Source organism: Hyperolius riggenbachi, chromosome 11, assembly GCF_040937935.1.
Source record: "Hyperolius riggenbachi isolate aHypRig1 chromosome 11, aHypRig1.pri, whole genome shotgun sequence".
NCBI lineage: Eukaryota > Metazoa > Chordata > Amphibia > Anura > Hyperoliidae > Hyperolius > Hyperolius riggenbachi.
The window spans coordinates 116,513,828-116,538,487 of NC_090656.1; the positions used below are offsets into that span (position 1 = coordinate 116,513,828).

A 24,660-nucleotide genomic window follows, 5' to 3' on the forward strand; every position below is an offset into this window, starting at 1 on the left:
AACAGCTGTTTGCGGTGCATTACACAGTGAGTTTGGTGTGTCAGTGTGAAGCAGTACGCTACTTACACTCCCTGATTAATGTATACACATGCAAGATGTTTGAAAGCACTTTAGTCTTGCAATTTAGCATTCAATGTGATTTCTGCCCTTAAAACGCTGCTTTGCGTCAAATCCAGATTTTTCTCTGGGACTTTTGGCGTCTATCCCACTCATCCATGCAAAAACTCAGATGTTAGACCCCTTGAAACAGCTTTTCCATCACTTTTCTGGCCAGCATAAATTTTTCTAGTTTTCCAAGTTCGCCTCCCCATTGAAGTCTATTGCAGTTCGCGAAAGTTCGCGCAAACCGAACTTTCGCGGGAGGTTTGCGAACCGAAAATCGGAAGTTCGGGCCATCTCTAATGGAGAGCCCTCTTATAACTGTGGCTCATTAGTGGGGATCGTGTGCTATTGTTTTGGCAATTCCTTTGTGGGATTGAGCATATATCATAATATGTCACCTTTTTTTATTTTTTTTTATTTTATTTTTCTGCAGCGCTTGGTAGGCAGAATAGTGGTATTGTTCTGTTGTGTCTTTTTAGTTTATGGAGACTGCTGATGTGATAGATGTACTCCTTGCGATATGGAAGTTATGAGCACATTACACTTTATGGGCTTGATTCACTAAGACAGATAGCATGCCTTATCAGAGTCAGCATGCCTTATCAGAGTTGACATGCCTTATCAGCGTTAATGCATCTTATTAGAGTTAACACATCTTATCAGAGTAGCATAGCGAGCGCTACGAACTTATGCCTGCTAATTGGCAATGACGAGAGCTCCACTCGTCCTGCCCTAAGCCCCTGCGGGTCCAATCACTTTAAAGGACATTATCCCCTCACTTTGATTAGCCTAATAGGCTGCTTGTCACTTGACAGGAAACTTGATAGGCAGCCTATTGGGCCAATAGGCTGGTGGTTATGCTATGCTGTGCTGGCCTGGCTGGTGGTGATGCTGTGCTGGCATTGATGCTGTGCCAGCCTGGCTGACGGTGATGCTGTAGTAGGTAGGTTCCCCCATAGGTAGGTGCCTCCATTGTAGGTTAGATAGGTAGGTGCACCCAGTATAGGTTAGATATGTAGGTTCCCCCAGTATAGGTTAGATAGGTAGGTGACTCCAGTGTATGTTAGATAGGTAGTTTTCCCCAGTATAGGTTAGATAATAAGGTGCCCCAGAGTCCCAGACTGAGGAGGCAGGGCACTGGGCAGAGCAGCAGGGGAGCGGGCACAGTGTAGTTAAAACTCACCTTCCGATCCCGGCATGCATGCACTTTCCATCTCCTTCCTACTTCCTGTCCTGGCGTTCCTCGCATTGGTAACAGCGCCCCTTGTTATGACATTGGTTACATCATCACAAGGGGTGCTGTAACCAAGGCGATGGATGGCGGGGGAGGAAGTAGGAAGAAAATGGAGGCTGTGTCTGCGGGGCTTGGAAGGTGAGTTTACTCACTACACTAACCGCCGCTCCGCCCAGTGCTCCTCCTGCTGCTCAGTCTGATCTGGGGCACCATGGCAACAGGTTCAGGGGTGGTGCTCGTAGTCAAAGTCCCTAGCAACGCCACTGCTGCAAGCATATATGTGTGCACACATATTGAAAGATAAGCTGTCCACCTCTCTGGCCACAGGGTCTGCAAGCAGATAGCCAGTGTAGAGATTACTATCTCTGAACTTCAAAAGCATTCTTGAAAAACTGTGTGGATGTTTATTTTGGGCTACAGGTCATGAAGTTAGTGTGGGAGAAGGAAGGGCTGCACAGTGTGATGTACAGCATGCTCAGTGACTCTGGGCAGTGAAACAGTTAAAACTCTCTGGCTCCGTGAAGAGGTCTGACATTTGCCCTGTGATGCTGTGACACAGCCTGCAAATCGTTAAGCTACAGTATCTACCCACATTGAGATTTTCCCAACAATTTTCCAGATGACCATCGATTTTTTTGAGCGCTGAGCGGTCGTATTCGTGATATCGTGACATAGGTACAGGTGCACGACCACTCAAACGTCACGTTGCACGGTAATAATGACTGTCACGGTGGATCGGATCGCTAAGATCCACGTCAACTCCCGCGCAAAGTAGGGCGATCGCTTGAAATTTTGTTAGTTCCCGACGTGCAGCATCACGTGACGTTGTGCATTCCCACCGGCAGGAAGAGGCGTCGCTAACGATTGTCATCAAGGGGTCATCGCAGGACCCGGCGGGTGGTGAGGCTTTAGTGTCATACTGAAACCGTGGCAGTTGGCAGGTCTGGGCTAATAGATAATCCATCAATATTTCTTCCCACCAGGGTGAGACGTATAAACCACCTCCTGCTGACCAGTGCTGTGGAGAGTGTGTGCAGACATCGTGTGTATTTACACTGCCAACTGGAGCCACACAAACTGTTAATGTAAGTTAACTCCACTTACTCTTTACAGTAAATGCACGTTATGCTTGGGAAGCTGCCATTCTGTGCTCTGTTTTAATACTGATAATGATCGTAAGAAAAATAGTACATAGTTGTTTAATATCCTGGGCAGCTTTGAAAATGTCTTTCCTGCACACCATACAGTAAAATCCATGCTTATTGTGATTTTATTGTTTACTATTTACATGCATGTAGAAATGAATGTACATTTCAGCAAGAAATCATCTTGACCAGTAGTGACCGTTTATAAAACTACGTGTTATGCAGCTTTGCTAATTTTATGCCTGATCCAAACCTTTAGGCTACTTTTCAAGTTGCGTTGCGATCCCTTGAAAAACAGGATTGTAACGGAGGGGAAAACTCACATCGCACATATTACCTGCTGTGCGATGCATAGAGTACATCGAAATTATGCCATGCTTGATGGCTGACTGCCTGAGGGAGGCAAGCAATACCACTAAACTTCACCCACCATGAGACAAACCCACCCCTCCTTAACCACTTTAGCATTTAGGACGTAGCTCCTATGTCCAAATATGCATGCTGGAGCTACGTCCATGAAAAAACAAAGATGCGGGGATTCGCAGGGTCGCAACCGCTGGGGTGCACGGACTGCCCATTAGCCGAGAGATCAATGAATGGGAACGCTGTTCCCATTAATTAATCTATGTCCTGTTAGAACGATCACTGGCTTCTATGGAGAAGCCGTGATTGTTCTGTTACACGTCCCCTCTTCACTTCATGTAAGTACGCTTACAGGAAGCCAACATTTGAATGTAAAATTACATCAACATACTTTTTTTTTTTTAATGAATAGACATTTTTACATTTAAAATTAACTGTTTACCTCCCATACACAAAAAAATACTTAAATAAAATTTTTAACCCATTCGCGTTCCATCGTTTTCACTTGAGCAATGTTCACCTCCCATTCATTAGCCTATAACTTTATCACTACTTATCACAATGAACTGATCTATATCTTGTTTTTTCCGCCACCAATTAGGCTTTCTTTGGGGGGTACATTTTGCTAAGAGCCACTTTACTGTAAATGCATTTTAACAGGAAGAATAAGAAAAAAACGGAAAAAAATCATTATTTCTCAGTTTTCAGCCATTATAGTTTTAAAATAATACATGCCTCCATAATTAAAACTCGCGTATTGTATTTGACCATATGTCCCGGTTATTACACCGTTAAAATTATGTCCCTATCACACTGTATGGCGACAATATTTTATTTGGAAATAAAGGTGCATTTTTTTTCCGCTTTGCATCCATCACTATTTACAAATTTAAAATAAAAAATATAGAAATATTTAACCTTTACATTGATATTTAAAAAGTTTAGACCCTTAGGTAAATATTTACATGTTTTTTGTTTTTTTTATTGTAATGTTTTTTTTTTATATTAAACATTTTATTTGGGTAGTTTTAAGAGGGTGGGATGTAAACAATAGATTTATAATGTAAATGTGTGTTTGAGTTTTATTTTTTTTACTTTTAGTTGTAGTTTTACTTTTTGGCCACAAGATGGCAGCCATGAGTTTGCTTACATGACGTCACTCTAAGCGTAACATACGCTTAGAGAGACGCATGGGGGACGCTACAGCCAGAAAAAGCGAAGCGGGGGAGAGGAATCAGTGATCGGGCACCATAGCCCGATTCACTGATTGCCTGGCTAACAAACCGCGGCCGGGAGCGCGCGTCCACGCGCGCGATCGGCCGTGGGAGCGCGCATGGTTCCTGGACGTAGTTTCTACGTCCAGGAACTAAAATAGGTTAATGAAAAAAAAATTACAAAAAAAATAAATAGTTACCTAGGGGTCTGAGCTTTTTTAATATGCATGGCAAGAGGTTGTATTGCTAATATTTTTTAAATTATAAGCTTGTAAATAGTGATGGACGCAAAACTGAAACAATGCACCTTTATTTCCAAATAAAATATTGGCGCCATACATTGGGCTTGATTCAAAAACAGCCCTTTTCGTGTGAATTTTCGCATTGTGCGCGATTGCGAATTTTTGCGTGAAACGATAACGGTTTTGTGCGCAAATGCAAATTTTATCGTTTTCGCACAAAAAATCACGTTTGCACGCGAAACCGTTATTGTTTCGTGTGAAAATTCGCGATCGCGCACAATGTGAAAATTTGCACGAAAATTGCCGTGCTAACAGTAAGCACTCTTTTGTAAATCAAGCCCATTGTGTTAGGAACATTATTTAAATGTTGTAATAACTGGGACAAATGGGCAAATAAAATACGTGAGTTTTAATTATGGTAGCATGTATTATTTTAAAGCTATAATGGCTGCAAACCGACAAATAATGAATGTTTTCCATTTTTTTCTTAATATTCCCTTTAAAATGCATGTAGAATAAAATAGTTCTTAGCAAAATGTACCACCCAAAGAAAGCCTGGTTGGTGGCGGAAAAAGCAAGATATACATCATTTCATTGTGATTAGTAGTGATAAAGTTATTGGCGAATGAATGGGAGGTGAAAATTGCTCGGATGCAGAAGGTGAAAAAACACTAAAGGTTGAAGTGTTTATAAAACACACAAACTGGATTATAAAGAACCAAAGCAGCCGTTTATGTATAACCAAACATAATAACAAATAACATCAGTAATAGTCCTGACAGAGGGCAGGTCTGACGGGATGGAACTTATGACCAAATACCATCAAAAAATGAAGCACAGCCCATAAACCTGGCCCTTGCCACTAAGCCATCACAGGGATAGCTGTGAGCTAACCAATATAAGAACAGCCCTACCAGACAAAATCCACAGAATTACGGACCAAGGCAAGTCCGCCCAACCACCAACAGACCATTTAGCATCTCATCCCTACTAAGACATGCTCCGCCAAGCTGCAATGGCAATGAAAAAAGAATGCAACTACCAACCAATTGAAACAGTTGAAATGATTTCACAAAAAATGTGTTTGGAAAAGCCAAGCAATAACCCCCCATTACACCCACGTCAATAAGGTAGCTGCAAATAACTGAAAAGGGAGAGGGGGCATCCCACAGCAGACACTACTTCCTCCCTAGGGACCTCCATATCCTGCCATGAGCCACCACTGAACTTAGGATAACCCCTTCCTCCCTACACTGTCCTGATTTCTCTTACTTCCCACTCTTTGGGAAACTGGCTAACAACACCTCCTTACTCGGGATGATCAATGAGATGCAAATTTTTTCGAAATTATGCACATTTTTATGCAAGTGTATGCAGCTTGAAAATGGACCAATCAATTTAAACCCAATTTATTGGTTCATTTTCAAGCTGCATACATTTGCATAAAAAATTGCATAATTTCGGAAAAAAATTTGCATCTCATTGATCATCCCTACTCCTCACATGCTTGAGGCTACCTTCCTACATCATATTTGGCACAAATGAGTTATACAGATTTTGTGGCTAATTGGCACCTAAATTAACAGTCTTTGAACCACTAATTGATTCACTAAATGTTTACAGACGCCATTGCTGACGCATGGCTTAGGTGCTGAGTTAAGACCTGCATACATCAGATGCTAAATGTTAACATACAAGGGAGATGTACTCCATTTATGCAAATTAAACCCTCCTGAGCCTCAAATCTAAGTACTGTGTTGTAACGATCGGTGTCAGCAAGAACAGATATTCTGATTATTGGTGATCTGCAGTATCACTAATAGTACAGATGTTATACCTGATAATGTGATGATCTGCAGAGTCACCAATAATGCAAGTATAGCAAGACACAGGACACCCAGGTGTAAGATAAGTGTTTGGTGCAACAGTAAATATAGATAGAGATACCCACTATCCCAGAGGAGCTGGTAGAAGGAGGTATCTCTAAAGAACACTGTAATCAGTACTACAGCAGGCTGCAGACACAGATAAGTTAGTGAAAGGTTCTCCCGAGGAGTGGGTGATGCACAGTAAGACAATGTATAGTGATCACTCGTGGAGCGAGTGATTCAGACTGTAATGCAGAAGGTGATCACCTGAGGGGCAGGAGATCCAGACAGTACTGTAGTAGCTAGTCACCTGAAGAACAGGTGACTAAGACTGTATTGCGGCTATCTACCTGAGGAGCAGGTAATTCAGACTGTACTGCAGCTACCAACCTGAGGAGCAGGTGATTCAGACTATACTGCAGCTATCTACCTGAGGAGCAGGTAATTACTAAACTGAGAATCCCTCACGAGGACTAAGCTCACTGGTGAGGGCAGAAGAGTCAGACAAGCAGGTTCGGCAGCACACGGACAGATACAGTACAAAGGCAGAAGACTGAATCAGAGTGAGGTATAAGCTAAGTCGGCAACTAGATCAGATAGGCAAAGGCACAGAATCAAAAGACAGAAGAGTAGTCAAGGCTAGCAGAGGGTCATAACAAATAATACAATTCAATTAGTACTTTAAGCTATCAACAGAATCTGGCTAAGTGTGGATCCCCAGCTCCTGCTGGTTCTAGCACACTTTCGGATCTGACTAAGGGTCTGAGTGCTAACACGTAGCATATGCAACAGGAGACGAGGAACAACTGACCGGCATGTCCTATATATACTGGGAGCGCTCCTTAACGCTGCCCCAGTCACTCAGCCAATCAGGATCAGTGTTGGAGTCAGCTGACCGGCTGATCACCTGACTCCCCTTCTGCTTGCATAAAGGTCCTGTCTGTGTGCGCGCGCGCGCGCTTAGACCTCAGTCTATGTGCGACTGAGGGACCAGGCAAAGTTCCATCATGTAACAGCGTGGCGGAGGCCGCTGGCTGAGACGCGGGGACAGCCGCCATGTCGCTCAGCGCTGCGACGGCCTCCCCCGCATTCACCATAGTCTCAGGCACAACTCCATCATGTACCTGCGCGGCGAAGACCGCCGGCTGAGACGCGGAGATAGCTGCCATGCCGCTCCCTGTTGCGGCGGCATCTCCGCTATACTTTACAGTACCCCCCTCCCCCTGAGGAGTGGGCCCCGGACACTTCTTACAGCCAGGCCTGCGCCCTGGCTGTGACTGACTGTCCTGTTAGAGACCTGGCCATCTCCCCACCCAAGTTACCAGAAAAACTGCCATCAACCCCGACATAGGAGGCCACCAAGGATCCAGAACACACTGGACTACGCCGGAGACAGCAGAGCCAGAGAGGTGACGGGGGGCCATACACCCCGAAAGCGCTGATTGGTCTTAACATAGACTCCAACTGCCGGTCAGTGGTTTCACATAGGGGGCCGAGGTGGATGCCTGCTTTATTGATTTCAAGAGCGCAGTGACTGTATTTTCTATACGTATTTTGCTAGCTACAACCTAGAGACTGAACTGCAGCACTTGAACTTTTTACATAACGTATATAAGTGTGTCAGTTAACGCTGGTGATGTACACACTATAGTTGTGATTTTTGATTTTAAGGAGCGAGCGCTAATCTTTTTATTTTTTCATTAACTCTCTCAGTCTGTCCGTTGGTCTGTGGGTGGTAGCCTGATGAATATGACAAGTCCATACCGAGCTATTGGCAAAAGGCTCTCCAGAATTTAAACACAAACTGGACTCCCCTATCTGACACCACATTCTCCGGAATGCCATGTAGCCGGAAAATGTACTGGATGAAGAGATCAGCCAATTCCTGCACCGAGGGGAGTCCTTTCAAAGGGATGAAATGAGCCATTTTACTGAACCTATCAAATACCACCCAGATGACCGTCTTGCCCTCAGACCTGGGGAGTTTTCCTACAAAGTCCATAGACAAATGAGTCCATGGTTCACTTGGCACTGGCAACGGTTGTAGCGTACCTACTGGTGCTTGACGAGAGAGCTTATTTCTGGCACATGAAAAATAAAGAAAAAGTTGTCGCTGGGCACCCGGCAAAAAATGGGGATAAATCACACCTGCTGCAAACATACGCTATATTACTCACAAGTTCTCACTCTTCTGGCCGCACAAGTATATGCGCAGTGACGTGCTTACAGTGTTGAAAACACGGAAGGAAGTCCCAAGTGATGCGGAAAACATGGAGAAAAAAGAACTGGGCACCGTCCTGTTAGAGCATTTATTTGTAACTTGCAGCCAAATGACATATGGTGATGAACACAATCATAACGTCAAACCTGTCAGATGTCTTGCATCGATATATTGGTAGATACATCCAGTGAGGCTTGCGGGGGGACGGTCACCACGTCCCCCCGCAAGCCTCACTGGATGTATCTACCAATATATCGATGCAAGACACCTGACAGGTTTGACGTTATGATTGTGTTCATCACCATATGTCATTTGGATGCAAGTTACAAATAAATGCTCTAACAGGACGGTGTCCAGTTCTTTTTTCTCCATGTTTTCCGCGTTATTTCTGGCACACACAGAGCACTCTCTCACAAACTCCTTGCAATCAAGTGCCAAAGAAGGCCACCATACACATCTGGCAAGTAGATCCTGAGTTCGAGCAGCCCCGGGATGCCCTGCATTCTTATGGGCGTGAAACAACTGTAGGAGTTGTAAGCAAAAGGGAAGTGGCACAAACAGTACCCCCTCGGGCTTCCCTTCTGGGATATCCTGCTGGTAGGGCCCTAAGGTAAGCACCCAATCCTGACAGGTTTCCGTGGCGGCCACCATCAATCTTTGAGGTAAAATGGTCTCAGGGGTTGCTGGCTGTACTTTCTCGGCCTCAAAGCACCTAGATAATGCATCTGCTTTGACATTCTTACTGTCTGGAGTATACGTTATAATAAATCTGAACCTTGAAAAGAACAAGGACCAGCGAGCCTGTCGGGGGCTAAGCCTTTTGGCCCCCTCGATGTACTCCAAACAGTAATCGTATGTTCTGCCCCTTCAAGCCTATGACGCCATTCCTCAAAGGCTAACTTAATGGCCAAGAGCTCCCAATTGCCAATATCATAGTTCCTCTCGGCTGGAGAGAACCTACGAGAAAAGAAGGCACAGGGATGCAGTTTGCCTTGAAGGCCAGAGCGCTGAGAAAGCACAGCCCCAACCCCAATCTCTGATGCATCCACCTCAACGATGAAGGGGAAGGTGACATCTACGTGTCTCAAAATGGGAGCAGAACAAAATAACCTTTTCAATGTAGCAAAGGCAGACTGTGCCTCTGCTGACCAATGGTAAGTGTCAGCCCCTTTTTTGGTGAGGTTGGTGAGGGGTGACACCACAGAAGAAAATCCTTTGATGAACTTCCTGTAGTAATTGGCAAAGCCCAGAAACCTTTTTAGTGCCTTCAATCCTATGGGTTGAGGCCACTCTAATACAGCAGAGACTTTTTCAGGGTCCATGGAGAGACCTGAAGTGGAAATAATATATCCCAAAAAAGGGACTTTAGTGACTTCGAACAGGCACTTCTCTAATTTTGCATACAAGGAGTTCTGCCTCAATTTTCTCAACACAAATTTCACGTGTTTCCGATGTTCTGTCAGATTGGGTGAAAAAATCAGTATATCGTCCAGATACACTAATACAAATTTCCCTAGAACTTCTCTAAAAACTTCGTCGATCAACTCTTGAAAAACAGCAGGGGCATTACACAACCCGAAGGGCTTGACCAGATACTCGTAATGCCCGTCGGGCGTGTTGAATGCCGTCTTTCATTCGTCACCGTCCGTAATGCGAACAAGGTTGTATGCCCCTCGTAAGTCCAACTTAGAAAAAATACTGGCATTGGTAACTTGGGCAAACAAATCGTCAATCAACGGCAGTGGATAACGATTCTTTACTGTGATCTGTAACGATCGGTGTCAGCACGCAGAGAGAATCTGATTATTGGTGATCTGCAGTATCACCAAGAATACAGATCTATACCTGATTATGGATGATCTGCAGAATCACCAATAATACAGATATAGTGCTAACCTCTGGACACCTCTAGATATATATGATGAGTGTTTGGTGTAACAGTATGACTTTGAGCAACCCACCTGATGAACAGGTGACTCTAAGCAGTACAGAAGACACTGCTATGGAGAGTACAGAAACCTTTCAGCAGCCTGAGACTCTCCAAGGGGTGGAGTCAGGCTGAAGGTAGGAAGGACCAGAGAGTGAGTGACACCTGAAGGTGGATGTCACTGACTGATCTTGTAGACTATATCTTAAGTGGAGAGAGATAGCTCTCGAGGTCGGGCAAGCCAGGTCGGCAACACACAGACAGATAAAGTATAAAGACAGAAGGCTGATTCGGTGTCCAAGTCAGGCAGGGTTTGGCAACGTGATCTCAGATATGCGTGGTACCGAATCAGAAAGCAGAGGGATAGTCAGGAAAGCAACAGATCATAACAAATATCAAACAATGCCTAGTCTTGGGTGTGAGGTCCGTGGTCTTTACACCCTGGAACTAGTCTGATGTATAACAGAATGATAACACAAGTACCTAAGTCTTGGATGTGAGGTCAGTGGTCTCTACACCCTGGAACTAGTCTGATGTATAACAGAATGATAACACAAGTAATCTGGCTCAGTGTGAATTCCCGGGTCCTCCTGGTTCAAACACACTGTTGGATCTGACTAAGGTCTGAGTGCTTCCACGTAGTGATCGCAACGGCAGAAAATTTGAGAGTGGCCAGCAGTAACCATATATAGAGCAGTGTTCTCTGGCGCCACCCTAAAGTGATCAACCAATGGTTACCAGCTCTGAGGTCAGCTGACCGGCCAGGTTAGCTTATCCCCCCTTGACCATCATAAAAGTTCTGCCTTTCAGCGTGCGTGCGCGTAATCCTAAACCTGTGTGAACTAACAGGCTCAGCCACACCAGCTGCACGCTGCTGCGTGCAAACTGCCGCGCTGGACGCGGAACCAGCCGCCTTGCTGTCAGTACATGCGTCGGCTTTTCCGCGTTCTGCGATGTCACTAGATGCACGCTTCCGCGTGCAGACCGCCGCGTTGGACGCGGAATCAGCCGCCTTGCTGTCAGTACATGCGGCGGCTTTTCCGCGTTCTCTCACATGATCTTATTTAACCCCCGATAGTCAATACAGGGTCGAAGCCCACCGTCCTTTTTCTGTACAAAAAATAACCCAGCCCCAGCAGGTGACCGGGAAGGACGGATAAAGCCCTTAGCCAAGTTCTCCTTAATGTATTCCTGCATTGCCAGCTTCTCTGGCCTCGACAGATTATAAAGATGACCTCTAGGAGGCATACAACCTGATCTCAGCTCTATGGGACAGTCAAAACTCCGGTGTGGCGGGAGTTTATCTGCTGATTTGGGGCAAAACACGTCAAAAAATTCTGCGTACTGCACTGGCACCCCTTTCACCTGAACCTTGGTGGCACAAGCAGCAACTTTCTCTAAACAATGATGATGACAATGGGCTGACCAGCTCTGTAGCTGACCTGAGGCCCAGTCGATCTGAGGGGAGTGTAGTTGCAACCAAGACATACCAAGGATTATGGTAGAAGTTGCCATTTGCAGGACAAAGAACTGTAGTTGCTCCTTATGTAGAACCCCTATTTCACACAATAACAAGGGAGTCTGGGAAAGAGGCTGTCTACATTGTAACGGAGAGTCATCTACTGCCGTGATCAGAATCTGACGGTCTAACGGGAGTAAGGGAATCCCCAATTTTTTGACAGTCATAATCTATAAAATTGGCTGCAGAACCTGAGTCTACAAACGCTTCTGTGGGCGTGGCCCGACCCTCCCAGGTAATGGAGCAGGGAAGGAGCAAACAATTATTATTTAGAGGTGCCAATGGCTCGCCTAGGGCATTACCTCTGACTACACCTAGGCGGCAGCGTTTCCCGACTTTTTAGGACAATATAGACAGTCTCTCTGACCTTCTGCGATTCTTTTCCACTTGAGTTAACCTAGAATGACCGATTTGCATCGGCTCATCTTGTGGTGACGGAGGTGGAGAAGAGGCGTAGGAAATAGATTTTAAAGCGTTTTTCCCACGGGTTAGTTTTCGATAGTGAATGCGACGATCAATCCGCACGGCCAATGAAATTGCCTCGTCCAGGGATATAGGCTCAGGATGCCCTAGCATCAAATCAGAAACTGCATCGGACAACCCTGACAGGAAACAATCTAATAAGGCATACGTTCCCCATCTAGCTGACACAGCCCACCTCCTAAACTCTGCGGCATAATTCTCCACCAGATTACGACCCTGCCTGAGAGTCTTTAGCTTCCTTTCAGCCGTAATAGCCACGTCCGGATCATCGTAAATAACGGCCATGGCCTTAAAAAACTCCTGAATTGAGGATAAAGCCTCATGCTCTGCATGCAGACCATATGCCCATGTTTGTGAATCTCCTGACAAAAGAGTCTTTATAAATATTACCCTCTGGTTCTCAGATCCTGACAGATTAGGCCTTAACTCAAAATAGGATAGCACACGATTTCTAAAATTCTGAAAGTCAGATCTATGTCCAGAAAACTTCTCTGGTACGGGCATGTGAAGGTCCGTTACCGGAGAGGATCACACTGCATCAATAGTCGTTTGAAGTACCTGAACCGTCCCAGACAGTTGGGTGATCTGAGTCTGTTGGGTATTGATAACTCCGGTAAGATCGTTTACCGCAGTGGTCAGGACTTCAACTTGACTACGCAATGCGTCCATATTGTTTGGTCTGCTGTTCAGTAACGATTGGTGTCAGCAAGAACAGATATTCTGATTATTGGTGATCTGCAGTATCACCAATAATACAGATGTTATACCTGATTATGTGGTGATCTGCAGAATCACCAATAATGCAAGTACAAGGGAGATGTACTCCATTTATGCAAATTAAACCCTCCTGAACCTCAAATCTAAGTACTGTGTTGTAACGGTCGGTGTCAGCAAGAACAGATATTCTGATTATTGGTGATCTGCAGTATCACTAATAGTACAGATGTTATACCTGATTATGTGATGATCTGCAGAGTCACCAATAATGCAAGTATAGCAAGACACAGGACACCCAGGTGTAAGATAAGTGTTTGGTGCAACAGTAAATATAGATAGAGATACCCACTATCCCAGAGGAGCTGGTAGAAGGAGGTATCTCTAAAGAACACTGTAATCAGTACTCCAGCAGGCTGGAGACACAGATGAGTTAGTGATAGGTTCACCTGAGGAGCGGGTGATGCACAGTAAGACAATGTATAGTGATCACTCGTGGAGCGAGTGATTCAGACTGTACTGCAGAAGGTGATCACCTGAGGGGCAGGAGATCCAGACAGTACCGTAGTAGCTAATCACCTGAGGAGCAGGTGATTAAGACTGTATTGCAGCTATCTACCTGAGGAGCAGGTGATTAAGACTGTACTGCAGCTATCTACCTGAGGAGCAGGTAATTCAGACTTTACTGCAGCTATCAACCTGAAGAGCAGGTGATTCAGACTATACTGCAGCTATCTACCTGAGGAGCAGGTAATTACTAAACTGAGAATCCCTCACCCAGGACTAAGCTCACTGGTGAGGGCAGAAGAGACAGACAAGCAGGTTCGGCAACACACGGACAGATACAGTACAAAGGCAGAAGACTGAATCAGAGTGAGGTATAAGCTAGGACGGCAACTAGATCAGATAGGCAAAGGCACAGAATCAAAAGACAGAAGAGTAGTCAAGGCTAGCAGAGGGTCATAACAAATAATGCAATTCAATTAGTACTTTAAGCTATCAACAGAATCTGACTAAGTGGGGTTTCCTCGCTCCTGCTGGTTCTAGCACACTTTCGGATCTGACTAAGGGTCTGAGTGCTAACACGTAGCATATGCAACAGCAGACGAGGAACAACTGACCGGCATGTCCTATATATACTGGGAGCGCTCCTTAACGCCGCCCCAGTCACTCAGCCAATCAGGATCAGTGTTGGAGTCAGCTGATCAGCTGACTCCCCTTCTGCTTGCATAAAGGTCCTGTCTGTGAGCGCACGTAGACCTCAGTCTATGTGCGACTGAGGGACCAGGCAAAGTTCCATCATGTAACAGCGCGGCGGAGGCCGTTGGCTGAGACGCGGGGACAGCCGCCATGCCGCTCAGCGCTGCGGCGGCCTCCCCCACATTCACCATAGTCTCAGGCACAACTTCATCATGTACCCGCGCGGCGGAAACCGCCGGCTGAGACGCGGAGATAGCCACCATGCCGCTCCCTGCTGCAGTGGCATCTCCGCTATGCTTTACACGTGTACACTCGGCTATAAGTGTAGAAATTTAGGTCTGACTTTCAATATAAAAGTACATGGGTTGACTTATATACAAGCAGAGCCGGGACAAGGTCCTCCAGCACCCAAGGCTGAGACACCAAAGTGCGCCCCTCCATCCCTCCCACCCCAGCCATCACACACTGATTGCTATTAGACTAATAGACACCACAGGGCCTACAACCTCCCCAACACCTTAATATCTAGTTATCTGGCTTGCAGTCACTGCCATGTATCCCCTTTTCTTATTTATTTCTGCTTTAAACACAATTAGGAATGACAGCTGAATGAATTCTGCGCCCCCTCCTACACTGCGCCCTGAGGCTGGAGCCTCTCCAACCTATGCCTCGGCCCGGCCCTGTATACAAGTCAGACCTAAATTTCTGACTCATAGACGGGGGTAAGAGGCACACTCCCACCCACTCTCTATTCTGGATCAGCTAATTTCCTATTCCCCCTCTGTGGGTAAGTGCAGAGGGACCTGCAAGCGGAAGCCACCCACCAAGTCCTGCGCTGGGTGCCACGTCCTCCTCTCCTCCACTTGCACTGGACAGCGTACATCAGCATTCCGCCGTTTCCCAATGTCACCTGACATCAAGAACACATGACATTGGGTACTGGAGAGGTGCTGATGTACCAGTTTAGTGCAAGTGAGGAAGATGAGTGCAGGACTGGGTGAGTGGCTTTTGATGTCGCTCCCTCTGCACTGTATCGATGGGGAATAAACGGGCCGACCCGAGAGAGCAGCAAAGGAGCCAAAGGTCTGAAGGGGGCTGGATGAGGCCCAAGGTATGTATGAATTGTCCCGTTGTCTCAGGTTCTCTTTAACTGGATAGACTTATACTTAAGTCATTAAAAAATTCCAGCTTAACAGGGTCATATTCTTGAGTCGACTTACACACAACTTATATTCGAAGATATATGGTACTTAAATAAAAACAGTAGCATTAACTCCACCTAGGCTAAGTGAGCCCAATACCTGTCAGCAAAGGCTGTGGCTCTAAAATTGAGGAATTTCTCTCCTCTTGGTAGTCTTAGTAGTCGTAGTAGTATTCTATGTTGCGATTGCCACGGTCAGTCTATAGAGGAGGAGCAAACGTTCAGGTTGAATTTATAGCATTCAGTATTTTGTTTACCACAATTATCCCAAATTAATTTGCATATGAAATATGCAGTAGTAAATAATATATAGTAGTAAAATAAGATTGGTCATGAGCTAATTTATGCGCAATCATAAAGGCTGTAGACTACTGCTGAGCAAAAGTGCAGGTAACCATTTGAAATGTGTCAGTGACAAAAGGATTCCTAGATGTCATACATGCACCTCTGGACATATGTGGGGCTCTTATCTTCATTAATGTCCTGGTCCATCAGCGTCATGTACGTGGATCAGAGCACTTTGGTTGTGGTTCAGTTAAGTAGTGTTATCCAACTTTGCATTGAGTTGAGCAGGTTCTTTCACGCAATGATGCCCATCTTATTGTGACATTTACATATAGATGTGCCCTATCTTATCTTTTGTCCATCTATGTATTAAAGTGACACTGAAGCAAAAAACAAACAAACATATGATATAATAAATTGTATGTGTAGTACAGATAATTAATAGTATATTCGTAGTAAAGAAAAGAGTTTCATATTTTCATTTAGCTTTTTTTTTTTTTTTACATTGCATCATTCTCTCATATTTGCAGTTTACATACTACACTCTGCATTTTAAACTATGAAACAGAGCAGAGCTTATGGCCCTGTATACTTTCCTGTAGAAAAACCTTAAACAAACAAGAAACAGTGAGAGACAGGTTGAAATAAGTGCTTCAGAAAACAGCACTGTTGGTCGGAGAGCTCAGAGAAGCTCTTTTGCATAGATAACAAGTGACGTTTCTTAAAGAAAACCTGTATCAAGAAAAACATACCCCCTACTCACCTCGGGTGGGGGAAGCCTCCGGAACCAATTGAGGCTTCCCCCGTCCTTCTCGGTCCCACAGCGGCGGCGAGAAAGCTCCCCGAACAGCGGGGATGTAAATGTTTACCTCCCGGGCTCCAGCGCAGGCGCAGTATAGGCTGTTCGCCTCGGAAATAGGCGGAAATAGCCGATCGCTGTCGGGCCGCTCTACTGCGCAGGCGCAAGTCTCCTGCGCAGTAGAGCGGACCCGACAGAGATTGGCTATTTCCACCTATCTCCGTCAGGGAAGCCGCAACAGCGCTGGAGCCAGGGAAGGTAACTAAATCGGCGCTTATCAGTGCTTGTCAGGCTTGTCGAGGGAGGATTCCGGGACACTTCGGGGGAGCCAGCACTGGACTGCCTGCAGCTACAGCGGAGGGGGAAGCCTCATTAGGACCCTGAGGCCTCCCCCTCCCAAGGTGAGTACCCCCAGGGGCATTTTTTTATAACTCTTCCTGTACTAGAAACAATATGAGGCTCATATTTGTGCTACTAATGTTCTATTTCTACTTAGCTGTACTACACATAAGTCATTATATCATACGTTTATTTTCTCTTCAGATTCTCTTTAAATGTACAGTATGTCATTTGGCTATAAACAGAACGCTACTGTAATGTGCTGTGTTCCTGTGTTGGGGGCTTGAGTGTATTGGGGCTTTTAGGCAGAGCACCCCTTTCATCTGCAAGGATTATGAAGATATCTGAAAAATTATTTGATGCAAATTTGGCTTTTTTACCTTACTGCTTGAAAGTCTGCCTGGACCAAATGTTTTCTACAAGAGTGCCCTTCAGAAGGCTACAGGGACACCACTGGGAAAGCAGGAAATTTGGGTGCCTGCTAGAGGTGGAAGTTTGGGTGCCGCCATAGGTGCACATAAAAATATCACCAATAGGGGATGTTTGGGCACCCAAAAAATATTAGGTCCGGGGCTAGCTGTGGGGAGGGGGATTTAAGGCTAGTCGAGGGGGGGGGGGGGGCGTTAAGGTTATCTGTGGTGGGGCGGTTAGTTAAGATTGGCCATGAGGGGATGGTTAAGGTTAGCTGTGTGTGTGTGTGTGTGGGGGGGGGGGGTTAATGTTAGGCATCGGTAGTGGGGGAGGGGTGTTCAGTGTGAGAATAGGGCTCTGTTTAGCTGTAGTAAAATATCAGTATTTATTACCAATATTTTACTAACATAATTTACGCTGTAATAGTAGAATATCGGTAAATTTACTGAAATTCTACAATCGGAATCTCTGGGCGCCCTTTTTTCATGTACGCCACCACTAGAACCCAATCACTATTTTAGCACTTCTAGCTACAATTTTTCAGGAATAACACTCGTGTCTCCTACAAGCAGAGCCTTGACACAGTCAGAAGGATTGAAGCAATTGTAGAACAGACTGAGGAGACAACAAGGAAAATATCAAGCTATGTTAAAGTCACTGTAATTTAAAAGATTCTTTAATTTGTTATGTCATTTTGTTTTCAAGGAAGGACCACCTGTTGCATCCCAATTCGACAGCTGTGTAACCTACAGCTGTGCAATGACAGAAGGAACTCTCGTATCAACAGTAATTCAGAAGAGCTGCCAATATAGTGCAAATGACTGTGGAGCTGTAAGTTATTAACATACCAGGACTCCTCTGGTTCTCAAAAGAATTGCACGCTTAGCACGCAAATCGCGACCACCGCACTAACCCGCTGCCCACACTAAGCCATCGCCCACATTAAGCCACCTCCCACAACTGCACCCCCCACACTAGGGATGCAAATTTGTGTTCCACGGAATTGAAATTTCTGCATTTCCGATCAGAAATCTGCATTTCTGATCAGAAGATGGAATTCCGCAAAAAATCAGATTTTCCGCACATCAGTAGTTTTAGCTCAATCACAGAACTTGGGAGCATCGGACCAATCAGAAAATGCAGTAATTAGAGCAATCACAAGATTGATTTTCTGATTTTTTTTGGTCATTTTTTGCATTCTTTAATGCAAAAAATGGAATATGAGATACTTCTCAAAAAAATGGCAAAATTGGAAAACCCAAAAATCGTAAATTGTCATAAATCGGAGTTTCTGCGGAATCACAAATGGGCATTTCGGATGATCCCTAACCCACACTAAGCAACTACCCACAATTACACCGTTCAAACTAAGCCGTTGCCCACTGGTGCTTCCGAGTCTTAGCATATATTTACAACCTTCGGTTAGTATGCAGGATTCCTGGCAGATCAGTTGTTGAATGAGTAGTTGCTGTTTGCTAACTGTGCAGTTTAACTGTCAACTGGCCACAGTGTGTCCATGCCGTGCATTACAGTTTATAGGAATATACTGTAATAATAAAAACTACTAACATCTAACTATGCCATGAAAAAGATAAAAGATTTGGGTGGATTCACTGAGTGATGGTAAATGTTTTAATAAATATATTTTATAATTTAAGTGGTGTTTACACCACCAACACAATGTGCATTTTGCTACTCATGGTAGTATACATGAACACATTACAAAAATAGTGCAATGCACATTAATTACTTAAAGAGAACCTGTACTGAGTAAAAATATTTAAAATAAACACACGAGGTAACTTCAAATGAACATTATATAGTTACCTTGCCATCAGTTCCTCTCAGAAGCTCCCCATTTTCTTCTGACAATAATCCCTTCCAGTTCTGACAATATTTTGTCACATCTGAAATATATCAGTTGCTGCCAATAAAATATCAGTTGCTGCCAGTTATAGCTGAGAGGAAAACTGATGTACCAGGTAATGTCAATGTTTCCCTATGGCTCAAGTGGGCGATGTTACAGTTTAACGGTGTGCTGACCAGAAAGCTGTTATGGGTAATGGCCATTTTCAAAATGGAGGACGGAAAATTCCCTTGATCACAGCGAACAAACAGGACGTGGGACAGGAGAAAGACACTGAGGAGTAGACTACATGGAAGGTAAGTATGACTTGTGTATGCTTATTTTGACTTTTAATTTTCAGTTCAGGTTTTCTTTAAGGACCAAGCTGATTGATATCTACACCATGTTTTAGTGGTTACCTGGCTGGCAGGGAGTAGATTTAAATCAGCCGCCGCTGTGGCGCATCTGCCGTTTATGTCGCTCCCGCAGATCTTGCCACTGAATCCTGATGTCTCTCGCCACAGCTCACTTGCTCTGCCTGTCTCTATCACAGGAGAGCCCTGTGAATGGGTCAGGAGCCGATTTCATTGGCTCCTGGCCCTGTCTTTCAATGTAAGCAACTCCCATTGGCTTACATTGAAAGACAGGAGCCAATGTAAGCAGCTCCTGACCGGCTCACAGGAACTCTGTCGTTATAGAGACGGCAGAGTGGGTAGCCCAGGATCCTGACGTGCGGTGGTGATGGCGATTGCGGTGGGTATGTGCGTCGTTTCGTCGATATTCATCTGTGTCTGCCATTTCTTGCACTAGCGATCTCTAGTCCTTAAGAGGGCAGATCATTTAATTTCCTTGATTTAAATGCTCATTCCTGCTACTTGTGTTGCTGAGCTGTGTTGTAATGCTTGAAAACTCAACTGGACATAAGGAATGTGCACAGTTGAATATGAGTTAGCTGTCGTGAAATTTTTTCCTGTTGCATGTTCATGTTTTTTTTACTTTCATTCAGTTGAGGGCATTGATTGCACCACATACCATAATTTACCATGTGTTGCTAAGAAAAATGAAGTGTTACTGTTACTAGTGCATGTTACTAGCGTAAACATTTTATGATCCCATTATGGCACCGGTTTCTAATGCGTATGCTAAGTATAGGCTCAAGTAAATTTGGGCGCCTGAAATAGCTGATAGTAGAATATTGGTAACATTTACCGATATTAGACTACTTTATAGTGGTAATTCTGTTAGTAGAATATCGATATATATTAGCAATATTTTAGTACAGCTAAACCTAAACCTACTCTCACATAGAACTCCCTGGTTTCTTGGCTAAAATGCACCCAGGGCGAGGGTGTAAAAATTGCGCCTCCCACGGAGCCAAGTATAGGTGCCCGCAGTATAGGTTACCAGGTCTAGTTTCACTCAGTATAGGTCCCCCCAGTATAGGTAGCCAGGAATAGGTACCCCAGTATAGGTAGCCAGTTATAGGTCCCCCCAGTATAGGTAGCCAGGCATAGGTGCCCCAGTATAGTTATCCCCAGTATAGGTTAGCTAGGTAGGTGCCTCCAGTATAGGTAGCCAGTATAGTTGCCCCCAGTATAGGTTAGATAGGCAGGCGCCCCCGGTATAAGTTAGATAGGTAGGTGCCCCCAGTACAGGTTAGCTAGGTGGGTGCTTCTAAGATAGGTAGCCAGAATAGTTGCCCCCAGCATAGGTTAGATAGGTAGGTGCCCCCAGTATAGATTAGTTAGGTAGGTGCCTCCAATATAGGTAGCCAGTATAGTTGCCACCAGTATAGGCTAGCTAGGTAGGTGCCCCCAATACAGGTTAGATAAGTAGGTGCCCCCAGTATAGGTTACATTGGTAGCTGCCCCCCAGTAAAGGTTAGATTGGTAGCTGCCCCCCAGTATAGGTTAGACTAGGTAGGTGCCCCCCAGTATAGGTTAGATTAGGTAGGTGCCCCCAGTATAGGTTAGATTAGGTAGGTGCCCCCCAGTATAGGTTAGATAGGTAGCTGCCCCCCAGTATAGGTTAGATTAGGTAGCTGCCCCCCAGTATAGCTTAGGAGGGTAGGTAGGTGCCCCCAGTATAGGTTAGATTAGGTAGGTGCCCCCCAGTATAGGTTAGATTAGGTAGGTGCCCCCCAGTATAGGTTTGATAGGTAGCTGCCCCCCAGTATTGGTTAGATTAGGTAGCTGCCCCCCAGTATAGGTTAGATTGGGTAGGTGCCCCCGAGTATAGGTTAGATTAGGTAGATGCCCCCCTTTATAGGTTAGGTAGGTAGGTGCCCCCCAGTATAGGTTAGATTAGGTAGGTGCCCCCCAGTATAGGTTAGATTAGGTAGGTGTCCCCCAGTATAGGTTAGATTAGGTAGGTGCCCCCCTGTATAGGTTAGGTTAGGTAGGTGTCCCCCAGTATAGGTTAGATTAGGTAGGTGCCCCCCAGTATAGGTTAGATTAGGTAGGTGCCCCCCAGTATAGGTTAGATTAGGTAGCTGCCCCCCAGTATAGGTTAGATAGGCAGCTGCCCCCCTGTATAGGTTAGGTAGGTAGGTAGGTTCCCCCCAGTATAGGTTAGATTAGGTAGGTGCCCCCCCCCCCCCCAGTATAGGTTAGATTACGTAGGTGCCCCTTAGTATAGGTAACATAGGTAGCTGCCTACCAGCAGGGCCGGCGCTAGCATAGAGGTAAATTGGGCATTTGCCCTGGGGCCCCCCACCTCTGCTGGGCCCCCCAGGTGGTCTCCGCAACTGCTCTCCCTGTCCCCGCATGTTCTACAGCTCAGTTGCAGTGGCAGGGTCCGATCTGCAGCTAGGGGTTGCAGCTTGGAGGAGGTGGTGGTGTGTACATAATAAATGAAGAGCGGAGGGTAATTATACTTTACCCGGCCCGGTTATATGATACACGGCTTCTCTCCACTTCCTTAACTGTTGTATGAGCTGTACAGCCAGCCAATCACCTTGCAAGGGAGTGAAGCCGCATGGTGATTGGCTGGCTGCACAGCACATACAACTTATGAGGAAGTGAAGGAGCAGCGTGTATCATAACTGGACCATGTATAGTAAAATTACCCTTGCTCTTTATTCATTATGTACAAACACTGACTGTCATGTAATAGCAGCACCCTTTTACTGCCTGTTCTGTCCACGGACTGCACACACACTAGCTGCTTCTCAGCAGCTGCCACATGTTACAAAGCTTCTGTGAAGCTAGGTGTCTAATGTCAGGTAGAGCAACCACACCCCCTCCCATAGCTGCCAGGACTGTATGGAGCTTCCCTGGGACACTCTGTGGGACATTGGACAATGCTGGCAGGGAAGCTAGGCTGTTGCCTGCCTGCAGTCAGCAGCCATATCGTCCAATAGGAAGAGAAGGGGGATCTTCTAGCTTGCTCTGTGTGCATGGGGCAGAGGCAAATTTAGAAGAGCTTGCAGAGAGTGAATGTGGTGTGTGTGTACAGTGTGTGTACAATGTGTGTGGTGTGTGTACAGTGTGTGTGTATAATGTGTGTGGTGTGCGTACAGTGTGTGTGGTGTGTGTACAGTGTGTGTGGTGCGTGTACAGTGTGTGTGGTGCGTGTACAGTGTGTGTGGTGCGTGTACAGTGTGTGTGGTGTGTGTACAGTGTGTGTGTGGTGTGTGTGTGTGTGCGCGTGTGCATGCTTTTTTTCGGGGGGGGGGGGGGGGGGGTCCACCGACAGATCACTGGGGCCCCCAAGTTACTTTTGCCCTGGGGCCCCTGGGCGGCTTAAACCGGGCCTGCCCCCAGTATAGGTTAGATTAGGTAGCTGCCCCCCAGTATAGGATAGCTTAGGTAGCTGCCCCCCAGTATAGGTTAGATAGGTAGCTGCCCCCCAGTATAGGCTAGGTAGGTGCCTCCCCAATAATGGAGGGGGGAGCCGCAGCCGCAAGGAGGGCAGCCCAACCTCTTCCTCCCTTTCTCTCCCCGGGCCGCCCTCCGTGCTCCCCCCTCGGACTGCAGAGTTAGCGCAGGGAAGTGCTCACTGTAAATAGTAACTCACCTCCCTGGTTCCAATCGCCGATCACTCACTTGCCGCCGGTCTCCTGCATAGACGCTGATGCACACGCTGCTTTCTGTTAAACAGGGCGGCCCGGGGAGAGGAAGGGAGGGAGAAGTCAGGCTGCCCCCCCTGCAGCTGCAGCTTCCCCCTCCATTGCAGCGCCCCCTCCCAATAGTGCTCAGAGCGGCCGCACGGGCCACACGGCCCTAGAAACGGGCCTGCTGGTGCCTAACCCTAACACCCTCACTTGCCGATGCCTAACCCCAGTCCTCCACACTCCTAACCTTAAACCTTTCATGCCTCACCTTAAAACCCCCCTTCCTGACGCCTAACCTTAAAACCCCCCTTCCTCATGCCTAACCTTAACCATCCCCCTGCCACAAATCCACCCCCCAAAAAAGAAAAGTACTTGAAGGGTCATGGAGGTTTGGGGGGCTGCCATGGGCGCCCATCAGTGTTGCCAACCTCAAAAAAAATTTACTGGCCCAATTTTGGCCCAAAATGAGTTGTATTGTCAATCAGACATACTCTTGGTGGCACTATTTTCCATCAGATTCTATAATTATCAAGCTAGAGCTAGAGCAGTGTACATTCCAGAGTGACAAATAAATTGATAAGCAGTAAGTGCTGTCATCTACTAGGGAAGAGATTTTTTTAGGGAAGGTTTTTTTTACTGACACCACAAAGTTATCACGGACTTTACTGGCAGCCCAGATTTGTTTACTTTTTTTTACTGACTGTCAGTAAATTTAATAATGTCTGGCAACACTGGAGCCCATACTAATATAGTCTATAAGTGGAGATTTGGGCACAGGAGGCGCCCATTAAATAGGGGGCTGCCTCTTCTGCCAAAGTTCCACTGTTAGATGATATTAGTATCATTTTTATCATCTTAGATATTAGGTGGTTCTCCTGAAGTCATTTTTTTGATAATCAGTTACTATTTTTCTTTCAAGGATGAGAAATATCAACCACCTCCTGCTGGCCAGTGCTGTGGAAAATGTGTGACGAAATCATGTGAATTCATACTGCCGGATGGATCCAACCTACTTTTAAATGTAGGGTAACTCTACTTCCTCTTTGTAGTTAGTGCACATGTGACCATTATGCTTTGGATGCAGCATTCTACATTTTGACTTAGCACTTAAAATTGTAAGATAAAACGTGCATAGTTCGTAATTGATGTGAGCGTCCCTTGTGTGATTTGCTGGTCTATAATTGCAGAGTAACAATAATGAAGTGTATAAGAAGGGTATAATGATGCTCCAGTGAATGAGCCACTGTATAAATAACTATTCAACATCACTAGGAACAGATCAGGGTGGCACGGAATGGGTAGGCAGACACTTGCAAGCAGTGCTGCTCGGATACCCCTTTTCAAAATCCGAATTGATATCCGAATCCAAACTTTTTGGTATCCGCGCATAATCGGATATCCGAACCCAATATCCTGGCTCGGTCAGATTTGGACATCCGGATAGATGTCAGTGGCCTGTAAAGGGCTTAAATTGGACCCAAATTAAAAATACA

General features: G+C 45.6%; 1 protein-coding gene across 1 annotated transcript in view; it reads left to right on the forward strand.

Moving 5' to 3' along the window:
- Window positions 1-24,660, forward strand: part of LOC137537853 (mucin-2-like) — a 508,651-nt gene that overhangs the window by 419,766 nt on the left and 64,225 nt on the right. The window contains exons 44-46 of the mRNA XM_068259804.1: window positions 2,320-2,421; window positions 17,973-18,098; window positions 24,087-24,188. Of these exons, the coding sequence (XP_068115905.1) occupies window positions 2,320-2,421; window positions 17,973-18,098; window positions 24,087-24,188 (330 nt within the window). The remainder of the gene's footprint in view (window positions 1-2,319; window positions 2,422-17,972; window positions 18,099-24,086; window positions 24,189-24,660) is intronic.